This window comes from Benincasa hispida, chromosome 4, assembly GCF_009727055.1.
Source record: "Benincasa hispida cultivar B227 chromosome 4, ASM972705v1, whole genome shotgun sequence".
NCBI lineage: Eukaryota > Viridiplantae > Streptophyta > Magnoliopsida > Cucurbitales > Cucurbitaceae > Benincasa > Benincasa hispida.
This window is the reverse complement of record NC_052352.1, coordinates 64718610-64731462: the sequence shown is the minus strand read 5'-3', so window position 1 is coordinate 64731462 and position 12853 is coordinate 64718610. Positions and strand designations below refer to the sequence as shown.

General features: G+C 30.2%; 2 protein-coding genes and 1 long non-coding RNA gene across 3 annotated transcripts; all 3 read right to left on the bottom strand.

The window, feature by feature from the left end:
• Window positions 1–1893: 1893 nt before the first annotated feature.
• Window positions 1894–5194, bottom strand: LOC120074955. The gene is made up of 3 exons (XR_005481171.1): window positions 5000–5194; window positions 2187–3184; window positions 1894–2096 (listed from the first exon to the last, which is right to left on the bottom strand). It is a non-coding gene; the product is annotated as an uncharacterized LOC120074955 (long non-coding RNA).
• A 1179-nt stretch (window positions 5195–6373) lies between these two features.
• On the bottom strand, window positions 6374–8264 carry LOC120075209 (ras-related protein Rab2BV-like). Its single transcript, XM_039028418.1, has 3 exons — window positions 8075–8264; window positions 7738–7938; window positions 6374–7005 (listed from the first exon to the last, which is right to left on the bottom strand). The coding sequence occupies exons 2-3, from the start codon at window positions 7900–7902 to the stop codon at window positions 6520–6522; spliced, it is 651 nt and encodes a 216-aa protein (XP_038884346.1). The 5' UTR covers window positions 7903–7938; window positions 8075–8264; the 3' UTR covers window positions 6374–6519.
• A 3306-nt stretch (window positions 8265–11570) lies between these two features.
• LOC120076581 lies at window positions 11571–12364 on the bottom strand. Its single transcript, XM_039030452.1, has 2 exons — window positions 11996–12364; window positions 11571–11762 (listed from the first exon to the last, which is right to left on the bottom strand). The coding sequence occupies exons 1-2, from the start codon at window positions 12339–12341 to the stop codon at window positions 11746–11748; spliced, it is 363 nt and encodes a 120-aa protein (XP_038886380.1). The 5' UTR covers window positions 12342–12364; the 3' UTR covers window positions 11571–11745.
• Window positions 12365–12853: the final 489 nt, after the last annotated feature.

Genomic DNA, 12853 nt, shown 5'->3' with positions numbered 1-12853 from the left:
AACGATGCACTTGAATGCAACGAACGGAACACGGTCTCTACGAACGTCTGAATGAGGCTTGATCCCAATTGAGTCCAACTCAATCCACGAACTGAGCAGGAACACCCACCACAAGTGTTACCTTGATGTTCTCAGCGTGAGAATCCAGGAGTTGCGAGCTATGTATGATATTGAATTAAGGAATAAAAGAGGTATATAATCGAGTAAGTAGGAGATATGAAGACTGTCTATCATATAGACGATGTACTTGATCGTTTAGAAGATGAAGTCTATCATATAGACTTTGCTACTCGATCGTGTAGCAACGATCAGCAAGTAACTATCGTATAGTCAACTCTTAACTCGATCGTTTAGACTCTTAATGGCTATCGCTTAATAAAAACTCTTTTTACTTGATAGCCTTTTTCCATGAGATTATTTTTAGTGAATCAACAACAAATTTTGGAAAACAATTTTCCTTTTTATCTCAGGTTACCATAAAACTTCCAATAACCTCCCACTCAATTCAGTTATTAGAAAAAAATAATTAATCATCATATAATTAATAAAGTATAAATAAATATGATAACCAACCTATCATATTATGTTTATAACCTATAGTTTTAATATTTAATCATATGAAATATATAAACCATAATTTTTTTCCTATCTTATGGTACTTAATATAAATCATATTTATATTAATTCCTTTAATTAATGTATCTAATACATCATATCAATTATATCACATATAATTGAATTTTCTCTTGTTAATTTGAGCACTTCAAACTAACCCAAAATCTAATTATCAACTGGAACCCATTTAACTACCAAGGGGACCTCATGAACTTGTAGTTTGAAGTTCCAACGGTAAGTGAGTAACTGACTAACTCTTTAGTAACGAGATCCACCATCCGTTAACTATTGGTCACTCCACTGAAGACTGACAACTGCACTCTTCTCATTACAGACATATTTCTGTGTCCATATAACCAATCAACAGTGCAATAACTCTTAACAGATCGCTCGTAAGTATAGTTGGACCAATTTACCGTTTTGCCCTTGTAGTTACATCTAACTCCTTAAGTACCACTGATTCCTCTAATTAACAATAAGCCATAGTCCTACTATGGCTGAGTCATCTCTTCCAAAGAGAAGGTGTAGCCACTATGTTTGATACCTGGAATCAACCCTTACGGAACAATTTATCTATTTACCCATACTTTGGGGAAGAAGTGAATTTCGTCTTGTGTAGCTGAGTTCCTAACTCCCTAATCAGACGAATCCCTAAAAAGGTAAGTTTGTTGAGTTGGCAATCTGGCCACTCTCACTCATACTAATCAAAGGACCGCCCTCATAGATAGGAGTTCCCAACTCACTTAGGATTAAGGTCATGTCACCTATGGTTATTTTAGTGAAATGTAAGTCTCATTTATCAACGGCGTTACATAAATGAACTAATCATCTCGTGGTCCGATCTTATATAAACTCTTTGTATAGGACACTCCCACTCGAATGTCTCTACATGAATGGTCAGAATCAGACCATTTGTAGCACTTTACAACACTTGTAAATATCTACAAAGCGGATCATATCCATAGTGCCACAAGGATAAAATATCCCTCTTTTATCCTTATACTACAGACCATTTATATTATTACTTAAGGCATAATCCACTTGTATGTCACACATACATGCTTATGTTACATGAAGTAATCATGGATATTAGTTTATTGGATTTGAGTAAATGCAAATAAAATAACACTTATTAATAGCACTTATTTTATTAATAACAATGTGTACAAAAAGTTTACAAACTATGAGACCACCGAGAGAATTAAGACACCAATCCCAACAAACCTTCCACGATAGTGCCATTGCACTACCAAATATGCAACTTTTTTAGACCAATTTCCAGTTCTTAGGTTGATTTCATGTAGTAGGGGTTCAATATTACAAGACGATGGGACATCTTACTAGAAACCACATTTTCATTACCCTGTCAGGAAGATGCTATTCACCAATGAGAAAATATATGAAAGGACTTATCGTCTTTTATCGTTCGTACAGAAATTGGACAAAGTGTCAATGACAGCTTTGTAAGGCTCTCAAATAATCTGAAACATAAAATATTATATTAAAAATATTAAAGACAAATACATTAAAAATATGTATAAAAAAATTAATTTGGTTCAGTATTAATGTACCTGATAAGGTTGAAGCAGATTAAACATGTATCTGTACTGATCAACTACATGTGTAGTTGTCCTAGTCACACAAAATGTGTCTCTCCACCTATCTTATTAAATTAATATTTAAGATTTCAAATCAACTAGATCAGTCATATAAAATATATTTGTTAAATTAAACTCAATTAAAATAACATACCGAGAAGCGTAGACTCATCCAACTAATTGAGCGTCATCAACATGTTGTAGCTGTGGAGCCATTGTTGGAAATAGTTCCCAAGCCCATAATTGCAAAAGTATCAGAGGCCCAACGATTTCACGATCTTCAGGTTTTGTTTCTTTGCATAGTTGTCTATACAACCATGCCAAACATGCTCCACCCCAAGAAGACCGTTCCGCATCATAGAGGTTAGCTAACAATGGTAAGAACATCGAGTGAATGAAATGACTTGATTTGTCAGAAAACAGACTTCCATCCATCATCTGTAGTATATATGCTCGCGTATATCTCATGACGGCTTCTTTGTCAGCATCATTAGCAAGCTCACAAAATTATGTACTTAACCATGTCAAACTTGATCTTTTAATTTTATCGGTGGGTAAGGTCACACCGAGTAACAGTTGACAAATATTCAACCAGTCATCATGCATTACTCCAGTAACTAGTTCGCCGTCGACAAGTAACCCGTACAACACTTTTATGTCATGTAAAGTGATAGTACACTCTCTAGTGGGCACATGAAATGTATGCGTCTTAGGCCTCCATCTCTTGATCATTATTGTGATGAGAGGTTAATCTAGCTGAATGAATCCCAATATGGAAACTCTATAAAATCCAGACATACAAAGTAATGGTAGTATTATAGGGTGGGGTGAGATAGTGCAATGAACAACTGCCTCTCGATATCTACAGGATATCTCACCAATGATACGATCTTCCCATACAACTGATGATTGATGAATTGATTGATCGTATAGAACATAGGATCAATCGATCCTGAATTTAACTCCATGATCTAAAAGAGAAAAAAAAATTATTTATTTATCGAGTAAAACATGAAATAATGTAAAGCTTAATAAATTATAATGAAAAAATTAACTACACAATAAAAATAGTAAGTACACAACGAAAATAGTATTTACGCAGTAAAGATAGTAACTACACAATAAAAATATTAATTACAAGATAAAAATATTTATAATAAAAATCTAACTCCTCAAATTCATTTTCTGTTTCTGTTCTAAAATCCAATTATTAGCCACCATATCTTAGTCACAAAGTGGTCCAACTGATTCAGGATTGGGGTCAATACATTGAGTCAGATCTTTAAACAGACTAACAGGTTGTGCATTTAAAATTTATATCCAACCCTACCCTACTCACATTAACATATAAATGCACTAAATTCGGGAGTGACATCGCGATTGAGAACATCAAGTTAATTGCTTGTTCATTAGGAATAGAGAATGACATAAAAGTTACGCCCGGATAGGTGATCAACGGAGACTAGTGCTTTTACTGTTGTCTCTGCTGATCCTGATAGTTTCATATTAGGATGTTTATATACTATTTCTAACTTATTTGCTCTCATATCTACACTAAGTGACATCCATACTATTTCAACTAATTGTACAAAAACAAGCTCACTATTCATATTTAGGCTTACCTACATGGTGGTTAATCATAATCAACTCCATCAACACCATCAATCAAATTAACATTTGTAAACAACATAAATCCCAAAAATTTGTTCGTCATTTTCTAAAAAAAAGGACAAACAATACATCACTAATTATTTTATTAATTATCAAACTTAAATACAAACAAAAACAAACAAAATATTAAACATATTAAAAACTAATAAAAAAAACTCTACACGACTCTCCAACACAACCCGTGGTATATCCCGGGAGACAAAGTCAACATCAAACTTAAATACTAAAACAATCGAATATTATATATATATATATTAGCCAAATTAATAATTTTGTATTAAATAACAAAAAAATTACTAAAGTTTTTAAAATGCACTAATACTAAAAAAATATTATAAAAAAAACAAACAATACATCACTAATTATTTTACTAATTATCAAACTTAAATGCAAAAAATATATATATATATATTAAAAATATTAAAAACTAATATAAAAAAACTTTGAACATAAAAAATACTAAAACAATCGAATATTATAAGAAATACATATTAAATAACATATTTTTTTTTTGTATTAAATAAAGAAACCTACTAAACATTTTAAAATGTATTAATACTAAAAGAATAACACTGATACTAACAAAATCTAATATTATTTAAAATGTAAAAAAAAAATGGTAGGTCTAATATAATATAAATAAGATTATTAAAATATATAGAGAAAAAACTACTAACATCAATATGTAAATATTTTTTACTATTAAAAAAAATTAACATGATAGATCTACTAACAATAATATATAAAGAATTAAAGTGGTATATCTAGAATAATATAAATATAAAAAAACTAGTGATAAATAAATTATAAACTCACAAATTCAATAACGGTTTTACGTTTTTTCCTCAAAGTGGCAATGATCCCTCTTTTCTTTGTTATTTGTTATTCAACAACAAAAACTACGAAAAAAATAGAGTATTGTGAGAATATTGGTCTATAATTTATTTTTAATTTAAAAAATTAAGAATTTGGTTGAGTGAACATGACATCTTTTTGGGTTTTTGTTTTCCAAACAACAACAAAAACTTAAAAAAAATATAATAGCATGAGAATATGAACAAAATCTATAATTATTTTTTTAAAAAATTGAAATTTAGTAGAGTAAATTTACAAACCTCACAATTTGATGGACGAGTGTGGAGAAGAAGATGATTTAGTAATAATTTTTGGAAGAATGAGAATGAAAAAGATGATATGAGAGACAAAGAGCCAGAAAGGGAGAGCGATTCTTCTAGAAGTTTTCGAAAGAGAAGAAGAGACAGGCAGAGAGCAAAATTTTGAGAAGTTTTTAAAAGAGAATAAGACGGGTAGAGAACAATGGCACAAAGAAGGCAGAGGCGAATTATGATTTGGAAAGTTTGTGGTGGGTTAAAAAGATGTAGGTTGAGTACTGAAAACTCGACCTACGGATTAATGCTACAGGTGAGCGTGGGGAAGGAATAAAGGTGAATGAGTGGATAGTCAAAAGTGGTATAACGGATGGGACAAAACGTTGCGCAATTTGTCAAATGTTTAGATTCGAGTTTTCAACACCTGACTTCACCCTAAATTTTAGGGCTTCCATAGGTTAAGTTTTGAAAACTCAACTTAAATTTCTCACTCATTCCTCGATCTTGTACAAAAGAAGCCAAACTACAATAAATCTTTAATTACTTTTAAAACTACCATAATTCACTACTCAAAACTACTATATTTCGATAATGAACTATGTTAAAAATGAGAAGTAATAATGACTTATAGTTAGGGATGACAACGGGATCGGGGCGGGGCGGGGATGCACTCCCCATCCCCGTCCTCGTGGGGATTTTTAGTCCCCGTCCTCGCTCCATTCCCCGTTTTGGGGAGTCGGGGTCGAAAATCCACGTTCGGGGATTTGGGTATCCGCAAGAAAAAATCCCCGCTTTTTATTTTATTATCAGTATTACTTAAAATTAACTAAATTTAATATTTATATTGAAATTGGAAACTTTATATAGGAAATTACTATTATTATTACATATAGTTGTTTAAATTAAACATTACATATTTTTTATTATAAATTTAATAAAAATTAAATTTATTATATTAGATTTTTAAAATTAAAAAATAAAAAGGACTATTTCAATTATTTTTTTTATTATTATTATATATATTAACAATTAAAAAAAAATCGATCGGGGACAGGGCAGGATCCCCTCCCCATCCCCGACCGGGAACCCAATTTAAATTTTCAATTTTAATTTTAGTCAGTCGAGAGATGGTGGGGCCTCTAATAATATCACTGTCCAAGTATGAATTAAGAATTTATTGGAAAAGAAATTAAAAAAGACAAAGACAAAAAGAATTAAAAAGAATGACAATGATGATGATATTAATAATAATAATAAAAGAAGCTACATCCTGGATGAAAAATGTCCCATTTTCCAGAGAAACAAACAGAATTAGTTCAGATAGAAAGAAATGGAAGAAGCAGTCTGAGTTACGTTCATTCTCTCTCTCGTCTCTTTTTCCATCTATGAAAAAAAAAAAATACTGAAAAGGGTATCTCTCTATTCATCTTGCCTTTTACAACAAAAACATTTTTTTTCACTATTTCTCTCTCTCTCTCTCTTTTTTTTGGTTGATCCTCTCCCCCAAAATCATCGTATCACATTGATCAATTAGAGCAACAACTTCTCTTGTTGTAATTGCCTGAGAGATTAGCGACGTTGATGGTCGTGCCGTGAGGGAGGCCGGGGGTGGCAGCGGCTTCCTGAGCAGCCAAAGCTTTCTTGCTAATGATATGATAAATGTCAAGCAAAATGGTCTGAAAAGCCTTCTCAACATTCAAAGCTTCCAAAGCTGAGGTCTCGAGAAATGACAGCCCTTCTTTCTCTGCCAAAAGCTGAGCATCTTCGGCCGAAACTGCCCGGAGATGGTTCAGATCCGCCTTGTTTCCGGCCATCATGATCACGATATTGGAATCAGCATGGTCTCTCAGTTCACGTAGCCATCTTTGGACATTGTCAAAGGTTTGTCTCTTGGTTATATCATATACCAAAAGTGCACCCACTGCTCCCCTGTAATAAGCACTCGTAATGGCTCGGTATCTCTCTTGCCCTGCTGTATCCCATATTTGAGCCTTCACCGTCTTCCCTTCTACCTGTCTCAAACCAAATCTCAACAATTATCTACTTGAATATGTTTAAACTATTCGATGTAATATTCTTCACTCTTCAACTTTTAGACCAATCACTACAAATTATAAGGTTCTTATATTTAAATTCCTACCATGTTATTTCCGGTTATCAGTTGTTAGATATTTTACAAATTTTTCAAACCTAAATTTGATGGAAGTGTTAAAAGTGTTTAAATCTCCAAGCCCCCAATTAACATGGTCTCTCACATCTTGACACTCTTCCTCATATGTAAAACTTGTACAAGATTCCCAAAAAACATTCAACTAGTCTGAACACAGTACTTCATGGACTACCTACTTGCTCTTCCCAAAAGCTAAAATCCATAGTTGAAGCTAAATTTAATATTATATCATTTATTATTCTTAATTAAATCAGTTCATAAACAATTGAAAGGGAAGAAATATGCGAGTCAATATTCATATCCTTCCTAGTCAGATTCAAACTTGGAAAAAATGATCAATTCAGGCCTATTGCTACAATTACAATATCAATCTTCTAGTTTAAATGAAATTTCCTGATATAAGATTCTCATCCATAAGAATCAAACTCCTAGAATTGTTAATTACGTAACGTAAAATTGCGATCAACAATCTAAAAATCGAGGATAATACTTAATACTGATAGGGATATGACTTTGATTGGAATGAAGAATTAAAGAAAAAAAGAATATAAAAAATGGAGGTAGCGTAGACAACCTGCAGAGTCCGCGTAGCGAATTCAACTCCAATGGTGGACTTGGATTCCAAACAAAACTCGTTGCGCGTAAACCTGGAGAGAATATTGGACTTTCCAACGCCAGAATCACCGATCAAGACAATCTTGAAGAGATAATCGTATTCATGATCCACCTTGTAAGCCATTTGATCAAATTCCTAATCAAATTCCGAGCCTAACACCTGCCAGATCCAACAACATAACGATTAAGAACAAAAAAAGGCACTAGCAATTGCATATTGCGAAGGAAATGGTTAGGATTGAAGAGGATTAAAGAGAAGAAAAACAAGAAAAGAGAATGAAGAATTTAGAACTAACCATAAAATAAAATAAAAATAATGGTGAATGGATTGGGGGAAGGGAGAGTGGTAATTGGATTAGGAATTTTTTGAAATTTCTTGGAAATTTTATTAGCGAGTTTTAAGGAAAAAGGGAAAGAAAAAATGAGGGATTTTACGGAACCAATGAAACAAAAACGGAATAACGGAGGGAAAGGCACCGATGGCGGCCCTTCATGTGGCACATAATTCAGAATGCCTATAAAAATTCATTTTAACTTTTTCTTAAGTAAACGCCGTTACAATTTTTTGCAAAATCTTTATTTTCCATAAACAAACATTATAAATGCCAAAGGTGACATCTGTTTTTTTTTTATTATTATTATCATTTACGTCTCGTTTTGTTTTTTGTTTTCTAGTTTTTTATTTTTGAATTTTGTTTTTGTTTTTTCCTAAATTTCTTGTTATATTTCTCACATTTTTTTTTCGAATGAATACTTGTTATTAATCAAATTATAAAATGGAAAACAAATTTTTTGAATTATATTCGACAATTATTTGATTTTTTTTATTTAAAATTAAACTTATACATAAAAAAAGTGTTTTCAAGATTAAAGTCAATTTTAGAAAATTTATTTTTTTTAAAAAAAGTAGTTTAAAAAAAAAAAAATTGACTAAAAACTCAAATGTTTACGTGACAAATATGAAAACCATCAGTAAAATATGGTGAGGAAACAAGCTTAATTTTCAAAATGTAAAAAGCAAAATTCAAATAGTTGTTAGATGAAACCTTAATTTTTAAAATTTGACTTGAGTTTTTTAAAACAATAGTGGAAAATGAACAACAAAATAGAGAAATGAATTGTTTATAAGTTAAATTTTCACACACACACAAAAGATTATCAAATAGAGCCAAATAGAACTAACCGATTTTGATTAACCAAAAGTTAAGGTCTGTTTGATAATTATTTGATTATTTATTATTTGTTTCTAAAAATGAAGTTTGACAATATTTTAACCTCTAAATTTCTTAATTTGTTATTACTTTGCACTAATAATTTAAAAAATCAAGTTAAATTTTGAAATTTTAAAAAATAATTTAAAATTTAACTAAAAATACAATCAATATACCAAAAGAAAAATACAAAATCATGGTAAAAATAAAAAGAAAATAGATTTATTATTATTTTTTTTTTGAAAAAAACGAAATGGTTATGGGAGCTAAATTTCACTCCATTGACCATTTGTTTACAGAGGCAAACCCATGCACCGAAGTTTTTTTCTTCTTTTAAAAAAAAATCGTTTCAGAAATAGCATTTTAATTCACGCGTTTGAAAAATAATCTTGAATGGGTTTTCTTTTTTTCAAGATATATTTTGAAAACCAATTTTAGATAATTTCTCACTCAAAACATTGATATTAACTTAATCTAATTATTTAAACTACCTTCTATTTATTAGAGAAAAATACTTTTGTCCATCTAAATTTATTCCAATCGAGTTGTTTTAAACATACCTTCAATTATTAATTTTCAGACCGTGGCTTACGAAAATTTTGATTCTGTCTGGAATTGATTTTTTTTTTAATATTTTAGAAAAAAACATATTTTTCCTATTTTTTTAATCTAATTTTCATTTAGTTCATAGATTTCAAAATATTACGTTTGGGTCCTTAAATTTTGAGATATGACTTAATTTTGTTTTCAAAATGTTACAATTTTACTTTGAGATTTAAGTTTTGTTTCAATTTCAATATTTACGTTTTTAACCTCATTTTTTCATTAAATGCCAACTTTTAATCTTTGACCTCGATATCTATTAAGTAACTTAGAATCCTTATGAACTTAAATTTCAAAACAATTGATATGAATGCACGAAAACATGAGATGGGTTTTTTTTTTTGGGCATTTTTAAATTTAAAAAATATTTAAAACTATTTACCCTTTATAAAAGTCAAAACTAAAAGTAACACATTTGTAACTTTTTTGCTCCCCTCTTTTAAGGAAAACGTGTGATTGAATTAATAACTTAATCTCAATAATTGTAAGGAAAAATTTGAGTATAGTCATATGTGCATTCAATTAAAAATTATCAAGTGATAATTTATTTTTTTAAAAAATAAATTTGAGTATAGTCATCTGTTACATTCAATTAAAAATTGTCTAGTGATAATTTATTTTTTTAAAAAAATATAAAAAAATGATGTTGCATTTAAGTATGGCTCTAATGGTAATATTCTCTTGATTTCGTGGTTTTATATTGTTGAGAGATGTTGCTAAATAAATTCAAGCTCAAACTCTTCCCAAGAGAGCATTACTCCAAATATTGGAATACTACTTCTTAATTTATTTCCATTTACAAATTGAGATAACAATGAATAAATTGTACTTTTGAAACTTTTTGACTATAAAATATAAATATTTTTAGGATTTTTTTTTATTTATAAAAATTTCCCCATATTATATAGGTTCAACACAATTTTAATTGCTGTACTGTAATAGAAAAAATATAATTCTTTTTTATTAACATAATATTATAATTTCCCACTTTGTTTGGATTTGGCCAAGTCCAATAAAATTACTATATAGCCCTTTACTACTTCAAGGAGTCTGTCCATTATAATTGAGCGTTGAAGCGCGTAGTGGACACAATTGGTAAAGTGGGTAAGTGGGTAAAGAGATGGAAAAAAGCATGTCATTTTTTAAGTTCATCGAAGAGATTTCAATCGCATACCTCTTATTCTAAATATATGTTTTAGGTAAATTGAGTTCGAGTAAAAATCTCTTAAAATTTAGAACGAAAATTAAGATTTGCATTTTAGATCATTGTCATAATATTGTAAATCCAAATTTTTGTTTAAAATTCTAAAGAATTTGTACTCAAAAGTATGCCATTTTTGAAATGTTTATAAAAGATCAAAGATAATATTGTAATATTTTAAAAACATTAATTACTTTTTAAGCAAATAGTAAAATTCATTTACTAGCGAGAATAAAAATAACAAAACCAAGAAAATAACTAGATTTGGCGTGAAAGTGCTATGTAAGGTCAAGTTCAAGGTCAAGGTTGAGGCCGATCTAACAAAATACCTAATGGATATTTCCTGTGTATGTCCCCACCTAAAGGATCACCCCAACCAAAATGGGTGTAAGAGAAGATGCTTAGACTTGACCGAGATCGAACTTAACAAAATGTCAATCAGGACACATCCTTCATATGCCCCAAACCGATAGGTTAAAGGAGAATCCCTATAAATACATCATAATAGCTTTAGGGAGAGGTAAATCCATTTTGATACTCAAATTCTCAATTGCACTTATGAGCTTTTTTGTTTAAGCATAAGAGTTTGTGTGATAGGTAAGTACCACACACTAGTGCGTAGTTTTTTTTTAAAATTTTTTGATCACTTTTTTCTCCAAATTATAAATTTACCGTCGTTATCATTTGACAGTCAGATGCATTTTCTCCCGTCCAAATTTTGATATCAATATTATTATTACTTTTATCATCATTGTAATTTAACCTTAAATTATAATATTTAGTATTAAGAAAAACTTTTTTTTTTCTTTTTTATGAACAACAAACACGATATTTTTATTCATTACTTAAGTGACTGAACGTCACTATAGATTTTTACAAGAAACACAAATTTTCTCCCTTTAAGCTTCCCACGTAATGGTGCCTATAGAATGCACCTTACTTTTTTCTTCGATCAAGGTAGTATGTATCCTGCAAATTTTAGATTGTAAATAAATGATTAAATGATTAAAAAAAAGAATTAGAATGTAAAATTTTTATTAATTTTAATAGCAATAAAAAAATTAATAAAAATTCTATAACAAAAGGTGAGTATTTAGAGTGTAATATTAAAAATATATGGAGAAAATCATAATAAAAGTAAAAAAAAAAATCAATGGGATAAGTAAAATATATTGTGGAGAAAAAAGGTTAGAAATAAAAACCTCCACAGTTGTAGCCAACAGGGCGTTCAAGAATGTTGCAACGCTTAGGAATAGTAATAGCAATTTCAGGCTTAGATCCAACCAATTCAGCAGTTTTAGACAGCATAACAGCACAAAGACAGCTTGTGCTTTGTCCTAATTTCCTCACTTGATCACAACATCTTTGAGAAACTGGATAGTTTTCATCTTTTGAAGCTCCCATACATGGCATCATTTTGAATGCTTCTCTTTCAGGGTTTGATGGAGCACATTCACCCCTTGATTGAACATGCCCACTTTTTGTACCAACAATAAACATTGCAATAAATAGCACAACCCAACTGTATTTTGATCTTGAACACTCCATTATTCTCTTCTTCTTCAATACAACAACCTTCTTGTCATGAATTATGCCTTCCCAAACCCCTCTTTTATACTACAAACACTTGGCTTTTGTGTGTGTGTGAAATGAAATCCGCGACATTAAGTGGATATGCCACTAAATCATTTATTTACATGATCACATTTTTTAATATTACATCTATGTACTATCATTTCTCATATGTGCACCATTTTACATATATAGCAAATAAAAATTGGGCGCAATCCATCTATCATGTCGTTCAAACTACATCTAGTAAAAATATGTCACATTGCATAAAAAAGAACTGCACAAAGATTATAGGCAGCCTAGATGGCACCTAATCACTCCCTTATAAATAATATGTTAGAAAGAAAATCAATCTTGACTATAAATTAAAGTTAGATTGTATCAGTTTGGACCCAAATTTTTTATTTTTTTAATTCAACTTTAAACCGAAGTAAGACTAGAGTAAAAATGTTTACTCGTTCTACAACTTTTGCTAAATTTTAACAAAA